This window comes from Nelusetta ayraudi, unplaced genomic scaffold, assembly GCF_046127955.1.
Source record: "Nelusetta ayraudi isolate G7.1 ecotype Tasmania unplaced genomic scaffold, CSIRO-AGI_Nayr_v1 ptg000017l, whole genome shotgun sequence".
Taxonomy (NCBI): domain Eukaryota; kingdom Metazoa; phylum Chordata; class Actinopteri; order Tetraodontiformes; family Monacanthidae; genus Nelusetta; species Nelusetta ayraudi.
Window position 1 is genome coordinate 4,760,539 of NW_027466067.1, and position 23,125 is coordinate 4,783,663.

Consider the following 23,125-nt stretch of genomic DNA (forward strand, 5'->3'; position numbering starts at 1 on the left):
TGGTAACACCGACTTGCACATTTCTAGACGGGCTGTCGGCTTTTTCTGTGTTGCTGCGACAAAAACAGAGCCGTTTGGATTTCGCTCGGCTTCCTACATCACAAGCTGACCTGATTATCATAGTGACGTCTCTGCAGACTTTTTTTTATTTAAATTGCAGGCCAGGCGACACTGCATGAGAGATAGTATGCGTCTTCCCACCAGCTAGCGCTAGCAATGGGCTGCTGGTCTATGAAGGGAGCAAGTGAGAACTGTATACAACTCAAAGTAGTGTTTTTTTTGGTTTGTTTTTACCATTTCCACCTTACTAATTATTGGAAGTAGACCACCAAAGTTAAAGTGTTAAATCTGGAACTGGTCCCATGAGTAAACCAGTATTCGTAAGCCACAAACTCACCCAGTATGTTTTACCAAAGAGAGAGCGTCCGCCACTGCTGGCGCTGTCCCCCGACAAATACTTCCAACCAATCAAGGAGGTTTATATGTGTAAGATAAATAAATAAATGAATAAATAACCCCCTCATCCAGTCTAAATTTAAACAAGTTCCTCGAAAGGCTTCCGTCTTGTCAGGGGTCAGGCATCACTCTATCTATAGGCATCATTTCCTGCGCTTTCTCCCATCGACTTTCTCCTCAACGGCCGCGCTCGCTCGCCTCATCAATATTCATGCATCGTGCATTCTTTTTTCTTCTGTTTTTCATTTTTTTTTCCCTCGCCCGCTTTCGTTTCCATCATCAGGTTAGTCGCCCTCGCCTGCCATTTCTCTCTCAGCAGCAGCTGCTGTGGCTTTATGCGGCGAACGGAGAAGCGAATGTATAAATTATCAGCCCTCGCTGCCGCAGCTTCAGACTGATTCATAGCCGGAGTTACATAATCCACATCCACGGTTGTTTGAAAAGCTTTTTCCAAAAAGGATTATTATTTTTTTTTTCACCCCCAAACTTTCGAGTTTAGTTCTTCTGAGCCTCTCACCTGGAGCGACTTCAAATGCGTTGAACCCTACGTTTCGACGTTGCACGAGGACACGTCTCGGTGCACGTGGGCCATCGAACAGTCAACGGCCGACAACAAATTCCGATCACATGCGCAGATCTGAGGGATCTCCACCCACTCCGGGCGGGCGGAGACGTGCTCGTTAATAAGGGGCCGGCTAACGTGGTGACGTACGCTAGCGCGTCCCTTCCCCTCCGAGAATCCATCAGCCCTCCTCCGCCCAATCAATAATTGGTTGCAACGGTTTTACTCGGCAGCAAACATGCCTTTGAAGGAGTTCGTTGCATCCATCAAGCGTTTGGGGGCGGGTTGGTTGGGGGCGGCGGTGATTAGATTTACACACAGAGGAGACAGGGAAAAACCTGAGTGCTCCGTTCCACCGTCCCTGCTTTGTTCCACCCTGGAGGTTTTGGCTCACTAGCTCGCTAGCTCGCTCGCCCCCTACAAACACTCATGCCGGGGCGCGATCAAACATATTCAAATGGCTGCGTTCGCCCGGGCCTCTCCTGTATCTCATTAGTCTGCGGGGTTGCTCCTGGCGACCTTGAGAATTGTTTAAAATTCACAGGAACAGACCAGGCCGTCAGGGCGCATTTGAGTTGTTTGCCCCGTCGCGGGGGTTTTATTTCTCTTTTGGTGAGCAGATTAAACTCCTAAATTGTCCCTCTCTCTTGTCCTTTTTTTTCCTCTTCCTCTTTAGTTTGAACACACTGGAAAGCGGTGTGAGATTCCCATCTGTGTGGGGACGCCCTTTGATGGCGCGCTGAAGGACGCGCCCCCAGCAATGATAATCCCGATCGCGATAATCTCCTGGTCGTCCGCAGAGGTGGACTTAAAGTGATTTTCAATAACCTCGTCGCCGGAGGACAGTCTGAGAAGAGTCAAGCACATACTTGCCGCGGGGGATATAATGTGAAATTTGTTTTTAAGAGGTCCCATATCGTGAAAGATCCACATTATGAATGTTTTCTAAAAATAACAGCCTTTAGCCTCTCAAGCGAACCCCTCCAAAAATGCGAGAAATGTGACATTGAGTTATTTCAATGACATGAAAATGTGAATGAAAATGAAAATGTGTGCAAAAATGCATGGTTCTACAAACTCGCTCTCCGCGATGTCACAAAGGGCACAATCACCTTATTGATGCCTCTCCCAGGTCAGTGACAACTTGCCCTGCCCGCCTCGGCGACCACGGAAACGCTGACAGACAATCAGTTCTTGAGTGAAGCCACAAGTAGATGTTTTTGGTGGAGGCCGTAAACAGAGGGTTAAACAATCAGTTTTCTGGACGACGATATCACGTCTTGGATGTTAAACTGTGCACGACTGAATAAAGAAATAAATACCTGAAAATGGGTACGTTTTAGACCTTTAAAAGTCAGACAATAAACTCGTTTTGGACGAGCACATCTGTCATGTAATCACTTGACAGTAAATGTGGAAGCCCTTTTTATTTTTAGTAAAAATAGATAAATAAATAAATGATGGGGAAACATTGTACGCTCTACCATACTGGGATCAGATTATATTTTAGCTGAAGCTGACTTCAAAGACTCCTTTGAAGCCAGAGAAACATCTCACTTGTCACTCAGAGAGAAAAAGAAAATCCCTTTTTTTTTTAAAGAAAAATGAAAAGGAAAAAGAGAGAAAAGAAAATGGCCTGCAGCATTTGTCAAGCAGAAACCCAGAAATTTAAATCTCAATTAGCAGATTGGTATGTTATTTTGAAGCTATCAGCAGTTTTCATATGTTTTCCTCTGCCTTGTATGTCCTTATATTTTATATATATACTTTTCTGACTAGTGAATATCACAAAGAAACCAATGTTATTTCTCTCTCTCTCTCTCTCTGTCCACTTTCACTTGTAAAAACTTACTTTTGGTCAAATGTTTTAGAAGAACAAAGTTTATTTTCGTGACAGGTCCTTTAAGTCTTAAGTCGGTGGGGAGGTGTCATGGTCAGATCACTGCAGTTTGAAATAAGGCCACAGTTGGACCTGCTGATGAGGAGCTATTGGGAGCACCTGTGTTGTTCCTCTCAGCTGCTGATAGATAGAAAAGAGTGCAGATTATTTCTTGCTGTTCAGAACAGCTATTGCAGAGGGGATGAATGATTTTTTTTGTCGATGTTTTTCGGGGCCAGTGGGGTTCTGTCTGTATTGTTTGCCTGATGGCAGCAGCATGAAGGAGTGATGCAGCGGCTCATCACCTCTAAGGGTCTGGCAGAGGTAGCCGGCAGTGGTTTGTTTTGTTTTGGCAGAGGTAGTGAGGAAGTTGAACCAGGATGAAATATTATAGATGAGAGTGGATTTAATGAGCGATCTGTAAACAAGAGTTAGTGTCTTTGCTGACGTTAAAGTTTTCTCAGTTTTCTGAGTAGGTGGAGACGCTGCTGTGCCTCTTTGTAGACAGCGTGTGTGTGTTGTGCGAAGGACAGACAGGCCGTGTCATCTGCATATTTTGAGAGTCATTCCTTCTCTGCTGCAGGAGATGTTGCTGTACACAGAGAAGAGAACGTGAGAGAAAAGACAAACCTGAGGCACCCCGTCCTTGACAGACATCATTTCATCATCTCCTCAAGTCGAGTGGTTCCTCCCCGTCTGTAGTTCTGGGTCAGAAATCTTCTGGTCCATCAATCTTCTGGACTGACTGAATAAGAGACAATCTGGACCATTTTGTCTGCATGTACGGTTTCTTTTATTTAGCCAATACAACCACTTCATCACAGTTCATGGCACACGTCACCACCGTACACGCAGAACATTTATTCATACAAACATTACAATACACTCAAGGCACTAGCATAAAAACGCTACTGAAAGTATTAACGCCAACCTCAACGTCTTGAAGGTGTGTCCTAACTATCAGCCCAACGACATTTCTTGATAGACTCTTCTTTTTTTTTTAAATCATGGAAGCTAAATACATAGAGATGTGAGCTACAACTGTATTACTTATTATTTTACCTATCAAAAAAGGTTTAATATTAAATATTAATATTAAAGTTGGGTGAGGCTGTGTACTTTTGTATTTACATCATTGCGTCGTGAGTTAACACCAGCGACTTGTGCAGCATAAGGAGATTTCAAAGGCGAACGGCCACATTAAGTAAAACAAAAATGAAAAAAAAATCAATGCCCACGCAGAATTGTGACCGTCATAGTGAAGTTCGGATGTTGTTGTTGTTTGGATGTTGTGTGTTGAGAAGACCCCGGGGTGTTTGAGAGCGAGTGAATCTTTGGGTGCGGTTGTGTTTTTTCTTTTGCTGGTGTGTTTAAGTGACAGGCACGACTTAAAGGTGACGAGTGGTCAAACAGTGCTTCTGTGATGGGCGACTACCGGCGAATGGAGCGACAAGCAACTATGTACAACAGTGAAACCCCCTGCTTACACGGAATGAATGAAAATTGGAATTGAACCCCGTTTCCTCGTGACTGGGAATATTACCGGATTGTATGATGGGTGAGCAGAACTACATGTGCACTGAGACAGTGACGTGTTCAAAGATAAAAATAAAAATAAAAATACAATTCCATTTCATAAACATCAAGTAATCCACCAGAGACAATACTTCAGTTTCTCTTCAGTAACACAGATTCCACATAGAATCAAAAAAAAAAGAAGTGTAGAAGGTTTTTTTTTGTTGTTTTTTGTTTTGGTTTCAGTAACAATGAACGCTAACCCTATATATTGTATTAAAGTGCTGCTAAAAAAGATGAGAAGGAAAGGGTCAACAGGAAATACAGCAGTCGTAGACGGACATTTTCTTTCACCGGCAAATGGCTCCAGCATGACACACAGCTGAAGGAGGGGGTAGTGTTGGGGGTGGGGGGTGGGGTAACAATACTGCCAATTAAGCACAAAAGGCACACACAAAAAAAATACAGTCGACAACCTTGGAGTGCACCAAGCACTGGGAGTTTGGACTCAGCACTTACAGGATAATGATGAGCACGAAGAAGAAGAAGAAGAAGAAGAAGAAGAAGAAGAAGAAGAAGAAGAAAGAAACCTTTCCGGGCGTTCCTTTTTGGTCCCTGATTTTCTCTTTCATTCTTTGTCACTGTTGTGGCAGTCAGACGGGATCAGGCTGATCTGACTGTGTGAAGGCAGACAGGCTCATTACATGTGTCTCAATTTTATTTTTTTGAGGGAGGGTGGCACCGAGACTCAAAAATATTCTGGTTGTGTCAGATTTGCCAAATTCAGATCGTAGACTTTGTTTAGTCTCATCGTCGTGGCAATTACGTGTTGATCAATTATTTAAAGTCCGTCCGACTCGGCTGCCGGTCCAGTGCTATGACATCATGCTCTGCAAACACTCCTGCAGACACAGTATATTCTTCCATCAGACGTACAGCTAAAACGGAATGGTGTCTACAAAATTTGTAAGTGTTGACTTTTTTGGGGTTCTTTTAAAACATCTAAACAAAAAAAATGTAATTAATTCTGTTTTGCCCTTAGAAGTGAATCAGCATCGGCGAGATATTCTATCAGGAAAATCCTAACAGCAGTACAGCAACAGGCAGTAACTGGGAAAGATGGAAGGAGGTCAATTTTGAAACTTTTGCAGGGGAAGAGGCGCCCTCTGGTGGAAGACGAGATAGGCGCTCAGGCTGCGGAGAGATTACAGTGATACGGCTCTACAGTACAGCAGACAAGCAAGTGTTTCCCCAAGGCACGTGTCTGTAGTGCAAGGCTGAGGCACTGGCAGAAGAAAAACATGTTTTTTTATCTTTTCAGCGGCACTCGGGAAGGAATTCAACAGCAGCTATGGATTGACGCTGCCGACGGCTGCAGCTTAAAACAATGAAGCAGTTGCGAGGCATCACCGCAGGCGCAAGTTTGAAGGGAACTGATACATGAAAATGCATACTTGAGTACATTTATAATGAGACACAGCATTTGAACATGTTAAACCCGAGCCAACACCTAATCCATCGGCTTCGTCCAAATGTGTGCCTCTTGATTTGGAATCTGTTTTTCACACAACTTTGAATCGGATCAGGCGCAAATTAGCACAAATTATATGGCCAGGCCTGCAGAGCTGTTGAAACATGGAAACAAATGTAGTCCCGCAGCATTTTGGATGACATCTAAGGCACTGATGGGCCAGGCCAGCTGTTCCAGTTCATAAACGGAGCAGCTGCATTTGATCCGGCGTCCATCCACAGGCGGGGAACATCGTGGCCGTCATTTCACTGGCAGGTTATTTGACCGCGTCAGACCAAAAATATTTTCACATTTTGCTCTCACGGTGGTAATTCATCAGGTGGGACAGCGAGCGTGCAGCCAGGACTACACAAGGCAACTGTGAGCCTTCCTTGCACAGTGAGCTGATCCCAACAGCTAAAGTCCTGATTATTGTTTTGTCTGTTTCAAAAGTGACAGTAACAGCCAATAGATAACAGTGCATGGGCACACATTTATAATATATTAAAAAATAATACATATTTATATATATATATATGTTGGTTAATCTTGCTTTTAAAATCTTCCTAAGGCTTAAAAGAAGCTTCTCATCCATCCTCAGCAGCCCCTCCCTTCATCCGCCTCACACCACAAGTGCCCATCTAGTTTCTGTCTGATTGTGGGTGTATGTGTGTGTGTGTGTGTGTGTGTGTGTGTGTGTGTGTGTGTGTGTGTGTGTGTGTGTGTGTGTGTGTGTGTGTGTGCGCGTGGAGAGGGTTGGGAGGAGAGTATGGGGCAGAAGAGAATGCCGTGTCTGAGAACGGCTCGGGGCTCTGTTCTCTGTTTGGTTAAAAAATAAACTTATAAAATGCCCGAAATGTGGAGACAAGTGTGAAAACGATTCTACAAAAGGATGCGTCTACTCGTCGTTAGTAGTAGACCTTTGCTCGTTCCTCCTCGGCCCTAAGACAGTCTTGTTTGGGAGTGAGCAGGGCGGCCGCTCAGAGCTGAGAGTCGGCTCCCAGGCTGTTGAGCTCGTCCGGGGAGTGCTTCTCCCGTCCGGAGGCGGCCGTCTGACGGAATCCGGCGGCGATCTCGTCAAATGTCCGGCCCTTCGTCTCCGGCACTTTGAAGTAGGTGAAGACGAAGAAGAGGAGCAGCAGCACGGTGAAGATGATGAAGACGTAGGGGCCGCACACGTCCTGCGAGGATCAGATGAGAGGGAAGAGCAATTAGTGAGGGTGTGATACAGGGAGACGTTGCTGTTGGATAGAATTTGAGCAAAGAAAATTGAGATTCAAATGCAAATATGTCTATAACATGCATTTTAACTAGCCATGCCTTTTAATAAAGTTTAGAATTCCAACTCACCTCGCCATACTGGAAATATGTTCCAATATTATAATCATATTTCCAATTTAATTCCCCATTTACTTGCTATTTCCGAATCAGTCAAATTTTCATATTGAAATTTTATTACTAAGATTTAAGTTGAGCACAGAATCCACCCCTGGCGTGGGCCAACTACGGCCCGGGGGCCATATGTGGCCCGTTAAAATTTTAAATCTGGCCCGCTGAACTTGAAGAAATGATTTTATCAATTAAGAGCTGAATACAGCGGGGCTTCAAAGACACACGTTTTGTTGTATTTTGTTTTTGTCATTTTGAATTGACATTAAAGCACATGTTAGACTATGGATACATAATGAATGAAATAAAACAGTTACAATACAGTCTTTTCATCATGTAATCGGACTGTGATCCACTAGATGGCACTCTACTTTTTCGGTTCGAAGGACAACTTCTTTTTGTAAAAGTTGTTATTCTTCAATAGAATGTGCACTCTCGCTTGAGTTGAATCATTCTCCGACTTACCTCGACATACTGGAAGCACATTCCCACGATAAAGTTGGCCGTCCAGTTGGTGAAACCAGCCACGGCGATGGCTGACGGCCTGGGTCCCTGCGAGAACAGCTCTGCCACGATGAACCAGGGGATGGGACCCGGTCCGATCTCAAAGAAGGCAACAAAGGCGAAAATGGCAACGATGCTCAAGTACGACATCCACTGGAGTTTTTCCTGGAAGAGCAGAGAGAGGCGGGCGTTAAGAAGCAGGAACCACTGCAGTTATGATAAGCTGACGACTGGTCTATACGGTGGGGAGTCACCTACCAGCAGGGCTGAGGCGATGGTCATCAGGACGGCTGCTCCGGCCATTCCCAGCAACCCTGTCAGGTGCAGAGAGCGACGTCCGGCTCGCTCCACCACAAACAGCTGCAAGGCAGGAGTTGGAAGCTCAGTAAGTTTGTCGTAGCAAAGAAAAGTGAGCGCTCATTTTGGTTCATTTTTCCAACTATAACACAGAATCACAGCAGCTCTTAATGGAATGAATTAGACTGAATCCGACTTGATTTGAAAAGGTGTCACATCGGCATTCAATTGCATTTCCAATGCAAATTCTGAACTGGTCAATTTTTCATTCTGAAATTTGATTATTAACATTCAAGTCGTGTATAGAGTCTATACGCATATTTCCATACTATTGATAAAGTATGAATTAAATAATACGGTTGCGGTCCAGCCTTTTCAGCATGTAATTAGACTAAGGTCCACTAGAGGGCACTCCAACAGGGACGTTCGGTTGTTGGTGGTCCCGGAATACACGCCCACTTCCTGTCTTTAATGTCTTAGTTCATAAGAAGCCACCATAAGAAGTCCCAACTTCTCCCACCTTGTGCAACAGCACTCACAGTGTGAATTAGACTGAAAAACACAAACACAACTCTTTGTGTTTTGACATTTGAGAATTTGTCCAGAGATTTGAGGCCGAATGTTATGTTGAGAAATGGTGAGAAATGCATTTATAGAACAAACTAACAAACTAAAAGAGATATTGGCGGCTCTGGCGGTCGCGTTGAACTCACCGACACCACGGTGAAGGCCGTGTTGACGACGCCTGCTCCGATGGTGGCATAGACGGGCTGCTCCACTCCAGCCTTCTCAAAAATCCGAGTCGAGTAGTAGAAGATCTGCAGATGCACAAAAACCACAAAGGATTTATTTCTTTATCTTGATCTCCCCAGGACTTCCTCTTGTCTTTTCTTTCCTTTGACAAGGTTTCAAAAGTAGTTTTGTCTCTCCTCGGGCGTGAAATGGAAGATGAAGACGATCAAGGAGTGAGAGAGGGTGAGCCGCCACTCACTGCGTTGATGCCAGACAGCTGCTGGGAGAGCTGCAGGACCACGGCGATGGCCAGCGGCTGGCGGTACAGCGGCGAGCGCAGCAGCTCCAGGATGGTCACCTTCTTCTCCCTCATCATCTGCCGGCTCTCCTCCTTCATCTCCTGCATGTCGGCGCTCACGTCCGAGGTGCCCCTCAGCTTCTTCAGCACTGGAATGAGCCGAGAAAGGAGGTCAAGACGCTGGGAAACGTCAAGGACGAGGAGACGATGTTAAAGGTCCTGTGTGTAAATGATTTTTATACTGGGAAATAGCTTCACATATTCCCCATAAATTCAATGATAAAAGTGTTTACTGGCAGTACAATAACAGTACATTTGGTTTTCGTTGGTTTGCCTTAACAGTCTTGGGCCACCTTATGTATCTGAAATACTTTTGTCATGTCAGCCCTTGTGAACCCCGAGGTCCTCTGGCACCGGCCTTGTCATTGTCCCAGGTGTTCAGCCACTACAGTCCGAGGCTTTGGACCAGCCTACCAGAGGGCACCAGGACTGCAGAGACTGTTTTTAAAAGGAGGCTCAAGACTCACCTTTTTAGTTTGGTCTTTAACTGATTTCTTTTACTTTCTTTTACTTGCCTACACTTTGAAAGCTTTTAAAGCCCAACGACTTTTGGCTTTGCCTGACAGTTCCCTAAATACGAAACACGCCGTCAGACGAGCTTCCTTAGATACTGAGCTTCCTTAAAAACCTTGCACGCTAGCGGCAGCTGCTGCCGACTAGGTCAGAGACGCCTGCGTAAACTGACCGGCCTTGGCCTTGTTCTCCTCGTTCTTGTTGATGAGGAGGAACCGGGGGCTCTTGGGACACAGAGGCAGGAGGATGCACTGGATGACGGCGGGGATGAAGGTGAAGCCCAGCAGCAGGGGCCACAATTCACTGTTGCCCATGACCGACTCCATTCCAAACACCTAAAAAAAAAAAAAACATGGACAGATTTTAGTCCCCAACAAGATGCTCGCTCAGAATCAACATTATCAAAGGTGGAGCGTAGAAAATGACTCTTTTGAAGCCGGGGTAGCGCTAACCTGAGCCATGAGGATGCCGATGACGATGCCCAGCTGGTGGAGGGTGCCCAGCGCCCCTCTCATGGACGTGGGGGAAACTTCACCCACGTACATGGGCACGAATCCCGTGGAGAGGCCGGAGTAGAGACCCACCACAAAGCGGCCGATGATCAGCATCTCCCACGAACTCGTCATCTTGGAGAAGCCCATCAGAGCGGCAGCGATGAAGGCCAGGACGTTGACCATGAGCATGGAGTTCCTCCTGCGCGAGCCGGAGATAAAAATATCAAAAGGATGCATTTCACACCCCATCTGTGAAAATGGAGAGATTGACCCTGGAGGTAAACAACAGCTGGACATGATAGTCTGTGTATCTATTCATAAAACAATAATGTTACTGTATCCATTTATAAAGGTGCAGTGTGAAAGATTTGGCGTTATTTGTGATTTTTTTATACTGGTAAAAGCTCAACAACAGCGCCGCCATTTTTTTTAAGGAAACACATCAGACAGGCTGCTTTAAATAATAGAGTTCCTTAAAAAAATTCACACACTCGACCTTCAATGAAATAATTTGGGTGGAATTCAGTATTCGTGCAAATGACTTTATTAGTGTACCTTCTGGCCGTTGAAATAAGTTAATATTTCAAAACTGAACAAACAACAAGGACTGTTTTCAAAACATCTAGAAAAAAAAATTATCTTTTTTTTTTTTTTTTTTTTTTTTTAACCTCCTTTCAACAAAGGGAAATCCATCAAGCCAAAGGTTTGATACCAGCGACCTGCTCACCTGCCAAACCTGTTGACAAAGAGGCCGACAGAGAAGGAGCCGAAGATGCCTCCGACCGAGAAGATGGCCACAGAGATGGACCAGATGGCCGTGAGGGAGGACTTGGTGATTTGCTCCTGGTAGCGCTCAAACCACGTCTCGTTGATAAAATTCTCGATCACCTGACACACACACACACACACACACACACACACACACACACACACACACACACACACACACATACACACACAGAGTGGAGGGAAAACGTGACTATTTTTTTTTAACCAGTAAACAAAAACAAACTGCTAGTGTCAGCAGCTTTTCCTCACTGCCAAAAACACATCGAAGAGATTTGATTTTCTATTTTTAACTTTTTATAGTTGGTTGCAGCGCCCGCTGAGCGCTGCCATAAAACACAATCTTTCCTCTTACGGAGGCCAACAATGTTTTCTTGGCTGTTCCCGCTGTGGCCAGTAGGTGTCATCGACTGCGTCAGCGGCGTCGCTTCCTGCCAAGCAGGAAGTTGTGTGACACTGGACGGTTGGTCGTCGTCACAAGTGACACTGTGTTGGCAAACACACCCAGCTGTCGTGGTGACAGGGGCCGAGCCGGTGTCTGCTTTGTGTGCGTCACGCCCACACCCCTCACATGACCAGTAGAAGGTGCCACTAGAGAGTCACAACTGTGTAACCCTACCAGCTCTGCCATACATCACTAGGAGAGGCGTGAGAGGTTTGTTTTGAAACATGGGACACTTGACCCAGTTGGTCTTTAAAGGCGCTCCACGGAAAAAGTCCTTTGCGCATGTTACACAACTAAATAAAGTGCTCATTCAATCGGGGCAAGGCGAGCCTTTCAAGGCCTCCGTTGTGTTGCGATGACGCGCAGACACGGTTCGCACAAGGCCAGAGTTTTTTTACCCGCGATCATCTTTCACTCACAAGACCTGGCCAGAGGACAGCACAAGCGTGTCATCATAAACCTCCACTGCATCACGGCTAACCTTTAAAAATGCTTCATAGACAGGAACTCGTCTTTGCCTTTGGGGCAGCGACTAAGCAGCGACACTGGAGGAGGAAATTATTTGCACTTGAAGGTCAATATTTACTGGTAAAGAGAGTTTTTCTTTTTTTCTTTTAAAGCACTTTTGGCCCTGCAAAGACTACTTTCAGCCCTCTGGACCAGCAGTATGACCAAAACTATCCAAATAATATTATATAATATTATAATAGTGTATTGTAAATAATATTTTATTATATAATTATATATTATAATGTATTGGGATGCATTATTAATTATAATGATTATATATAATAATTGTTAGTCGTATTATTGAAAATGAACACTTGAACGCTGTCATAATTTCATTCACTTGTTTTACACCATCCATAAAATGAATAGATTGGTTATTGGGAAACTAGCCACGGTACCTTCAAGTTACCTTCACCACGGAATGTGATCCTCTATTTCATATCAGTTTAAATATAGATGACGTGAAACAAAATGCTATTGTAGGTGTTTTCCTGCCCACGACTCTCGTGTCCTAAGGTTGCTCACCCAAATCTGCTCATGCAATCATGCGATTCTTCTGCAGTTTCTAGAGAGTGTCTGTTTATTCATGTTGCCATATTGCCATACAGACCGTCCAATAAAGTGAACACTGTATTTAGGGAACAGAATGAGGTGTAAATAATCCTTTTTCTGAACCATATTTATGTTCAGTAACGGAAAAAGTTGAAATTAAAGACGAGTCCTTGAAAAGGTCGCTCAGCATTTAAGGCAGTGTTTCTCAAAGTGGGGGGGGGGGGGGGGGGGGGATTGCAGAGTCACGTCTGGGGGGGGCGCGAAACACCGGGAAGGAGGCTATTCTCTGCACTTTGTGAGGAGATGGGAGCACAACATAAAGCTGTGTTGTTTCACAGGGAAGCCAGGATGGTGGATGTTACAAAAGTGGTTTGCCAAAAAAGTTATTTGCACAGCAGGAAAGTGAAAGGAGTATTCAAATGAAAAACGTTCTTCCTCCAAGGTGGGGCGTGACAGAGAAAGTTTGAGAACCACTGCCCTAATGCCATGCAAATCTATGGGGTCAAAAGTCAACTTTGTCCTAGAGACATGGGGCCACTTGCAGGTTCATCTGGATCCCTCAAGACACAGCCACGTCAAATTTGGGGCTTCTAAGCCCATGAGGAACCCCGAAAGCCTAACCCTAATTCCAGCAGTAACCCTAACCCTAACCCTAACCCTAATTCCAGCCTTATCGCTAACCCTAATGCCATGCAAGTCTATGGGGTCAAAAGTCAACTTTGTCCTAGAGACATGGGACCACTTGCAGGTTCATCGGGATCCCTCAAGACACAGCCACGTCAAATTCGGAGCATGAAAAGTTTTCTTCCTCCAAGGTGGGGCGTGACAGAGAAAATTTGAGAACCACTGATTGAAGGACAAGCCCTAAATTGCGTGTATGCAAAATGGAATGAACATCTGTGAATCAATGGACTGTTAACATTCTTCACATTTAAGTTTAAAATAATACACATAAACCAAAATAAACGAATGATTAGATCTCAGGAAGCTGTTTGCTTTGACTCAGGCAGTCACGCTGCAGCAGCAGGAGGGGGACAGAGCAACAGGGGGACTATTAAAGCACCATATCTAATCAGAGGTGTCCCGACAAAAGTGTGAAGGCTTCGTCGCTGCATCCCCGTCGCCACATCGGAGCATGCGGCATGATTACATAACGGGCTGCAGTCATTGTGAGCAGGTCGTATTTGCAAATTCTCCCCTTAAGTGGCCATTAACTAATGACGGATTAGGTGTTGGGTAAGTGGTTTTCTGCACGCTGGAGGTGGGTTGTGAACTTTTGCACGAGTTTGTGTATGTGCGTGTGTGTGTGTGTGTGGGTGTGTGTGTGTTAAGACCTGCAGAGAGGTGGGAGAGAGGGGTGCTGGGTCGGGGGATAAAGACCCAGGAGGGCAGGTTCACACAAGCCTGGTGTGGAACGGGCCACATGTTTATCTCCTCACCCTCCATCTGCAGCCCCTTTAACACTGGATGTCACGTGGCTTCCAAAACTGTGCTGCCACAACACTGCCGAAGGTAGAATGGTGCAATTGCAGAATCAGTTAGTGGTAGTTTTATCTATGAAAACGGAAATTGGTATTTGTTTTTTGTACTGCTGTTGCAAATCAAGAGCTCAGAGTTTAAAACCGTCTTCACCAGAGCAAGCAAGACGTCAGAGGAAGTGACTCTCCGCTCTGTTCAGCTGGTCTCTCTTCTGTGATACATACTGTATGTGTTGTTTAACTGCCTGGTGGGCAAATTATCTGTTTATTGTAATAAAAATGTAATAAATTTACCAAGTTTTGAAAATGTTGGCAGAACACAGTCAGTTTGTATTGTTTATTAGCCCCAACATGTCTGATCATTATATTATATACTGTAGCGTTATTATACGTTTAATAATTCTACTATATAGTGACTGCAAGGACTTGCAAAAAAATCCCTTTGAAAATCCCCTCTTGATGTTCATCTTCAGCTTCTAACTGACTAACCTTTAACTCATCTCATAAACACCATGGGGGACGGGGGGGGAGGAGGACATGACAAACATCTGCCTTTGAGTAACGAGCACACAGTGGTCTCCAAATAAGAGGGGCCGGTTGACCTCTGACCTGTACAGCAACACAGCTGTGTACTGCCGACCGACAGCTGTGTCCCCGTGATGCATTGACAGGGCCAACGCAGATCGGACAGGTGGAGGCTAATCACTGGAACAGGAACGCAAGCATTCTTCAGGAAATGAGCTACTTTGTCGAACCTGACTGATGATTAAACCTCAGTGGATTAGTCCAGGTAGGGGGTAGGGGACATGTGGACTTCTTTTATTACTCCGTGATGTTGGGGGTGTGTGTGTGTGTGTGTGTGTGTGTGTGCGTGTGTGTAGCGGGGGAGGTCGGGAGCTTGGACTCGTCTGCCTATTTCAACTTAATTTCCTTGTCTAGCTTCTGTGTTTCCTAGACTGCTGCTGCCGCCAAAGAGCAGCAGCCCATGTTTGGTCATGGACACATTTTTCTTTTCTTTTTTTTCCCCAAGAGGAATCACTCAGACTCTCCTAATACATGATGTCCTTGGGGCTGGAAGTCCTGAATGCAGCTATTATTATCTCCTCCCCTAACCTAACCCCCCGGCTCGCTCGCTCACTCACTCTTCAACAAGAGAGACCAGACAGCACTGAGACAGACTGATGATCCAATATGGTTTAATAATAGGAGGGATTTTTTCTTTCCTTTTCTTTAGAAAGCAGAAAGAAATGAAACCAAGTGACGTGACATGTGTGTGTGTGTCTCGTCCTACCTTCTGCGGGGCATTGATGACTCCGGTGTTGTAGCCGAACTGCAGGGAGCCAATCACAGCCGAGCCGACGCACATCATCAGCGGGAACGTTATTTGCTGCAAGACAACAGGGAAACAGGAAGCGCCGTGAGCGGAGACACCGGTTCCACCGTCCGTCATGATGAGTGTAAAGGATACGGCGACAGTTTGGCCATCAATCCGGGAAGACGATCCTTCATGGGAATCCCCCCCCAGCCCAGACACATGTATCCGTTTCCAGAAGAGAAACTTTTTTTGGGGACTGATCCTTCTGTACCTGCATATCCGCGGAAAATTAAAAATAAAGTCAAAATGTAATAAATCTGAATCCTTGGCGGGGTCGGGGGTCGGGGGGGTGCTCTCCGGATGACTAGATAACCCAGTTTCCTGGAAGAGGTGCAGGTCTGACCTGAGTCTACCTGTTATTGTCTGCGCTCCTGTTATTATAAGACGCAAGATTGCGGCCTGATCTCCGCCGAGCCCGCCAGATTAGACGGGATTTTGCTCGTACAGAAAAGTTAATAAAGCAGAGGGGGAATATGTCGCTGTCTAATTCCTCCTCTCGGTCGGACAGAAAAACAACCGCCGGCCACGGCATCAGAATCAACTTGCAGAATCTTGAAAATGATGCCGCGTCACATTGAGTTTAAACAGACGGTTTCCTGCTATACCCGTATTTTCTGTCATTGCTAGTCATTGTGTCGGGATTATTAATGTTTTGACTCAAGTGCTTTGAGTCACACGATCCTTGGCCACGCTGATTCACACCAGATAGGTTCCTTATATTGTGGCAACAGAGACCTGACCTTCGTTGGAGGTATCAGAAATAAAACAACTTCAGGGAAGGACTAAAGCACATATTGAGGATGTGCCTTAATGTGATCCGCAGACAAGAGTTGGACTGGACAGAACACGAGTGGCCCCGTGGGAATCCTGGGCATCGTGATCCATCCCTCAAGTCTCGACAAAATACTGGAGAGCGCAACTGTGATTTCAGCCCTGTGGCTGAATCTCAGGAATTTTTCATTTAAATGTGCGGGGGATGAAGTCGATCCACCACACCAGGTTTCATTAAAACCACTTTGAAATATTCAAACATTGCAGACTATTGTGTAATATCTCAAAGAGCTGCAGGCCATTTTCAAATTGCAATTTTTCCCCAATTTTAACGGTGTCCCGAGTGAAACAGTACGTTTTTTTTATGTGTTCGTGAAAGGCAAAATCGCTGCACTGTGCGACGTAGGAGCAGTTGGGGACCGACGGAATGACAAACTACACGTACAGAACCGCAAAGGCCTCTGGAGGATTCGTGGTCGTGGCTGAGAGGAGGCTGCGAGCGCCGTCGACTCTGCGTCGACGCTGCTCCGGCTGAGACGACAGTCGCGGACGCTTGTCAGCGGCTAAAACGTTCCAGGACTTTGTGCACGTCGGCGCCCCCCTGAGGCCACGACTCCAGGAGGTTTCGATCAACCCGTGGCTGGTTGTCAAAGCTAAGTTTCTGCTGCGCGGCCTGGGCAGCGTTTTCACTGAGAGCTGTGTAACTCTGCTTCACTTCGGGGCGAATGGCTGGGATTATTGGCTCTTTTTACACGTGGATGTTTGAATTCCTCTGCAAGCAGCTGTCTGAGGTGGTGACAGCAGGGTGTGTTTCAGGTGAAGTCAAACACCCCTCTGTGACAAACTACCTTTCGCCCACATTAGAAGAGAACTCCCACTCCTATTTGCACGGGTTGGTTATGAAAGAATTCACACAGCAAGCAGGACTATTGAGACTTTTTGGATAACAAATCTTTTAGTCCATATTACCACGTGCAGCTAAAACAAGACTAAATATTGTGTTTTGTCAACACAATATTTTCACAACTGGCTGCCTTTTGAAAAGGGTGCTGGCCACACGCAGAAATCAGACATATTTCCTCTGTTTCCTCTTACACCCCCGTCATAGCAGGAGAGAAGGTGAGTTTGATGTCGGAGTCCTACGCGAGAACAGAGGTGCAATCATAACACACAACTTCCTCGTCTGTGAAACAATGAAGCACCCAACACACCCTCAACAAATATTTTATTATCGCAGCCTTGTAGAGCGAGTGACCATCCCTCTTGTGGGTTCTTCTCCCTCTCTCTATCTCTCTCTCTCACTCTCTCTCTCTTTCTCTTTTTTTTTTATCTTCTAGGCATGCTTCCTTCAGCCTCGGCCTGCAGCTCTGTTTACATTTCTAAATTGAGTTTATGTCTTGGGACAGGAGTAGCTCAAGGATAAAAATTGCCTCCCGAGAGTCCGGACGCTAGTTCATGAGTAGACTTTAAACTGATAAGAGAAAAGGGAATTTAGTTTTGTTGGAAAGATCGTATTCCAAAAGCTGAACGGCTTTAGCAAAACTTCCAAATGGGCTATTCCTGGCATGACATAGAAGACCTTTGGAACATTTCTGGGCCTATTTTGGCCTTTCCTGAATGAAAGTTGATGGCAGTTCTCTTCTTTCTTGAGAACAATGAAAAGAAAAACTGTTTTGTGACCATGTCTGACGACTTGTACATCCAAACTGGTGATGTAGAAAGAAACACCGCTGACGGGAACGGACAAAAGGCTGTTTCATAACACACAGACCCAGCAGCCAAGCTCCGCCTCTGCCGGTCAGTGGTTGGTGCTTTGGTGCTCCCCCTCCCCACCCTGCTTCTGAAAACAAACTTACCCCCTCCCAAGACTCACGTCAATGCACACTGCTGTTTCTTGTGCATTTTCCCCAGCCGATTAAAATCTGTAAAACTTTGCAGGGTTTTGTTGTATCGGCGGAGCAGGCTCGGGTTCGGGTGCACTGGGGGGGGGGGGTTCAACTCTGTCATCTATTTTTTCGTTTATAGGAACGTGGAAGCTGTTTTATTTGCATGATAAGCAAAATGCAGGCACGCAAATGCACCATCTTTGCATGTGAAACATGACGCCCCGCACGCACTGGTGTTTACGGCCAACACTTCTGACAGAGGCCACTGTTGACAGGCTACATGCAGCCAGCAGGGCTGACAGCGATTACTGAATGCAAGATACAGATGTGTAAACAGGGTGGGAATTGTAAATCCATACAATGAGTGTTTACACAAGTTATTTTTGATTGTCCATGTTCCCCCCCGTCATACAAACAGATGGGCTGAGGTAAGAATACCTGTTCACCTTTGTCACAATATTGTACCTAATATAATCAATACAGCAGAACACATCAATAAATGTTTTGCTGATCACATGAAAGACAGGTAAACATTAACCTATTACACATGAGGCTCTTGGTCATAAACTAAATCCTCTTAGGCTGAATCACACAGACGGCCAAACAAGGAAGTAGCAGCAGTGGCCGAGAAGACCCAAAGTTAGCCTAAACACAGGTTGTTGTAGTAATTTTCAAGAAGTGGGTCAGCAGACTTGGGCAGAAAAGACAGAGTTGTGTCTTACTCCAATGAGGAAATTTGGACCATTGTCCTTTAGTTTTAGTCTATTTATTTAGTCCATTATCTACTGTCTATTGTCATTGTTACTTTATTTCTTAATCTCTATAAAATCATTGCACTAAACCCTCTTTGAGAACAAGAACCAGAAAAGGGAAGGAACAGGAAAAAAGAAGTGTGTGTGCCAGATTCAGAGCTATGGTCACCACTACAATCACCAGGTCTGTTTACATGTCACCGCGACAGTCTCAGATTTCACACCTGTGTCCTCACCTAAACTCTTCTCATCCTTTCAACTTCAATTTACTTCATCTGAGCAGCAGGGACCATTTCTACTGACCTCTTTCAGGCAATGTTTACTTTTCCTCCTTTTAACTGGCAAATGTCTGTGCATGCAGTTTTCTATACTTATCCAAAAAGGATAAAAATGCTATCAGTATGTGATCACCAAAATCTTGGATTATTGTATTTCATTTTTGTATTTTTATAAATTGAATGATTCAGATTGAAAACCAAAACTGATTCATCTGTTTTCATACCTGATTTTTGCCAAGAGTGGCCTAACGAAGGTCATTGGATTATAGGAAGGATCGTATTTATCTCTTATCTGTTGCAAATATTGTTAGAATACCAACTTGGAGTCCTTATTAACATTATCTGTCAGGGCCGTAGAAATTCTAGCCTTGAGATCAGAGGAATTTGGAAACGTCAGCGTTGCTCTTAAAAACAAAGTGGCTATTATACAATGGCTTTATTTTAAGATGGATAAAATGATGGATTTTACAGTAAGCTTGCCTTAAGTGACAAGAATAAAGCACTAATTTATGTCCATGAAGGTGAAATGATAAGGCCAATAGCAGTATTAAATGAGGGTGTGGAGGTTACTGTCTGGAATTTTCAGCATCTTTTTAAAATAAGAATACAATTCCTGTAACATTAATAGAAATTAATCAAATATGACGGAACAAACACTAGGTGGAGAAATGCATAATTAAACCAAGCTCATTTGAACTTCCATCCTTCATTTCTGATCTCCATCAGCGTTTCAGCCAACTGCTTCCTCGTGCGTGTGTAGAATGGTCAGACGGGCACGATCAGGACATAATGGCAGGCATTTTTTTTTTCTTCCTGGAAAAGTGAATTAAAAAACACAGTGGAGCTTGCTGATTCATCTCAATTAAAATCCCTCCAGATCTCTTAATCCCAATTTTTGCTGCAAAAGCCTCATTAAGCCTCATTAGAACATGGCTGACAATCACAGTGTAAGACACGCTGAAGGGAGCTATTCATGCACATGAAAGCAACTCTACTGGACTGTCTTGAAGAAGGCACGGGTTGGCAGTTGACTGAAAGGCAGTGGATGGAGGGGGTTTAAAGCCTGAGCAATTAAGCCGGTGCAACGTGAGTCCGGGGTTTTTGGCTCTCAAACAGACCTGCGCTGTCAAGTCTGTCAGGGCTAAAACATTTCTGAGGTGTTTTGTTATAAACAGTGCCGCTCAGCTGTATGCTCGACTCCAATTAACATTTAACTCACAGACAAAAATAAAAGAACTGAGGCTTGTCCTTCAGAACCAAACAAAGCTCCCTATTGTCGGGTGAAGCTCTCAGAGAGGTGGACAATACTGAGGAAGTCATCATGAATAAGCATTTTTTGAAAGAACCTCTCAATGCGTGAGTACAGTGGAACAACTTATTAAAATAGTAAAATTGGTCATTTACATTAAATAATAATAATAATAAAAAAGTTGAAACAGCATCTTGTATTTCAACAATGCGGCGTAATGGTTCATTCTTCCTTGACAAGCGTCATTGGAAATGCATCTACTGTGTGGTTTAACCACTTCCTACCGTCTATGGCTGAGAACTTAAGTTACTTAATGCATCTCCACAAGTCTGCAGAGGACTAATCAAAAAAATAGATTGTTATTATTTTATGCATTTGTTTATTTAAAAAAAAAAAAAAACACTGCTAAAAGCAACAAAACAAAAAAGTTGAAGATTTCCAGAGAAGGTCAAAAGAAGTCGAGGCTCTAAACCCTACAGGGGACGATATGTTCCATCAGTGGACTTGGACTTTTTTTTTTTATAGAAATCTGCTTCGTCTTGTGTCACAAAGGACAGTGAGAACTGAAAAACCCCATCTGTATCTTGTTCACAACAAACGCGTCCCAGCTGAAGGCTCTCAGCGGAACCTGCTGATCATAAAGCTGTAGTGAGACACCACAAGTCTGTCACCCCAAAAGGTTACAATACACTTATCGATGGGTGCCACAAAGGGGCAGGTATTTCACAGCAGGCTGGTGTCTGTAACTGTGAATACAAGGCATGCCACACAAGGGGACTACACTATCATCACCAGATAAGTCACATTCACTCTGAGAAGATTGTGCCTGACATTTACCAGGAGGTCATCGCCATGTAAATTGATATTTTGGTCGTTTAGAAGGTTCTTCACAGCTTTCCTGGTGTTTCCCTTGTACTTGGCATGGACTTTAAGGCTAAAACTAACGACTGTTATTGTGACTGTTTACATGAATTACTTGCCAGTGGTGAGCTGAAGAAGCAACTGAGTTATAATTATGACTGACACAGTTTCCTTTTTCTGTTTCTGTGTCTCTCCGAACCAAGAGTTTGTTCCTTTTGTCCTATTTTGAAGCGTAGACATATTGCTTTGCATGTTTAATACATGGTAAATAAATCATATCATCATATGCTGCAACAATTACTGTGCAAACAGTACGTCAGATAGTTTATTTAACTTCATTTAATTTGTTGTATGGTTTATGAATTAGTACCGACATTTTATTACCTTCCTGTTTTGTTATTTACTTTTCGTTAATATACTATTACTATAAACTATTATTAACATATATTACACTATAATACTCCTTGAATATAGACATTTTCAAGTGTTGTAGAATCCGTTATTAATTAAGACATTTATTACACTTTGCAGTGACAGGATAGTTGCAGTATAACTACTGCAAAGTATAATTCCACCCGAGTGTAATTATTCCAGTGGATTGCAAAAGTGTCCCGGAGTCGTATGCCAATGGGTTTTTTGTTGTTGTCGTTTTTTGGAAGAGGAGGAAATTCTCGTGTAAATAAAGTAATACTCTATTCGAATGAAGACGAGCTCCTGCGTAGTTTATCTTACTAAAAAATGCGGGGAAGCGTGTAAACAAGGCGTAGACGTAGAATGACTCACCATGACGTGACAAAAAACATAAAAGAAAACACGACTGATGCAAGCACGCTAAAGGCAAACCGGCGTTGTATTGTGAATTCTATTGTTATTGGGGGGTGTGGAGGTGTATATTTGACTACAGAACCTCAACAACACCGTTTGTCTATGTGCTGACAGGGAGGGGAGCGAAACAAGAGGCCGGTTGAACTTTAATTTACAACTTGTGCCAAACGCCGGCAAGAAGGAGGATGCTAGCGGCTCTGCTGCCATGTGCTGCCTACAAAGCCTCATGGTTTGAGAGGAGAGCCGGGGGGAGAGAGAGAGAGAGAGAGAGAGAGAGAGAGAGAGAGAGAGAGAGAGAGAGAGAGAGAGAGAGAGAGAAATGAAGTGAACTCGCTGAACTCGTTTGCTGCCTGGGCAACTGACAGCGCGAAGCTATGGGAGACACCGAACAGGTTTAGCAGAATTTCAGGCTCGTAGTAGTGAGACGAGATACTAAAAATAAATACCTTTCCCGAATCCATGGCTGCGCCGTGATGTACTGCTCGCTCTTCTTCGTTGTCTTTGGTTGGCGTCCCTTAGTTGTTGAAAAAAAAGGATGATTTGGTGGCGATGTAAGGGTCTGCTCTTCAGTCTCCTGGTTGTCTCTCTCAGAATTGAGTCATCTTTTGGAGCGTCCTCTAGCAAAAACTTCGAACTTCGATAGAATTATCTTGAAAGGGAAAAAAGAAAAAAGGAGTAAACGCTACAAGATCTCAACTGTCTCTGCTGTTGGCACGTCGCGCTCTTTCTTCCGAGGAGTTTACCATGAACGGTTCGGCGTCACATTTGGCTGTTGGCTTTTATTTAAGTAACTGCACGGATGTGTCAAGTCTTCCCGGAATGAAGATGTGGCTCTGCAGAAGTTGTATCGCTGTCCAGCTTTATGGGACTTTTGGGAGGTGCGATGACCGTGGGGGACGTCGAGCGCTGACGCAAACTCGGAGCGTAACACAACGCGAAGGCTTGTACTCCTCGAGAACCAATGACAAGTCACCAGTGGGCCACGCACCAAAGGGGGCGGAGTTGAACGATGAACACAAGATTCGGGCCCACGAGTAACCCTAGACGGACGGACGGACGGACAGACGAGTAAATTTAGGTCACAAGTTGTCAAATAGCTGTTTTAAATGGTTTATTGAATATTCTTGCAGATAATCTGGGTACTTTTT

The 23,125-nt window shown here is 44.5% G+C and overlaps 1 protein-coding gene across 1 annotated transcript; it reads right to left on the reverse strand.

The window, feature by feature from the left end:
• Nucleotides 1–5,129: 5,129 nt before the first annotated feature.
• slc2a1b (solute carrier family 2 member 1b) lies at nt 5,130–22,880 on the reverse strand. Its single transcript, XM_076024926.1, has 10 exons — nt 22,424–22,880; nt 15,272–15,367; nt 10,937–11,097; nt 10,168–10,408; nt 9,888–10,050; nt 9,104–9,291; nt 8,826–8,930; nt 8,074–8,175; nt 7,777–7,980; nt 5,130–7,103 (listed from the first exon to the last, which is right to left on the reverse strand). Exons 1-10 carry the CDS (start codon nt 22,436–22,438, stop codon nt 6,903–6,905), a joined length of 1,476 nt encoding a protein of 491 aa, XP_075881041.1. The 5' UTR covers nt 22,439–22,880; the 3' UTR covers nt 5,130–6,902.
• Nucleotides 22,881–23,125: the final 245 nt, after the last annotated feature.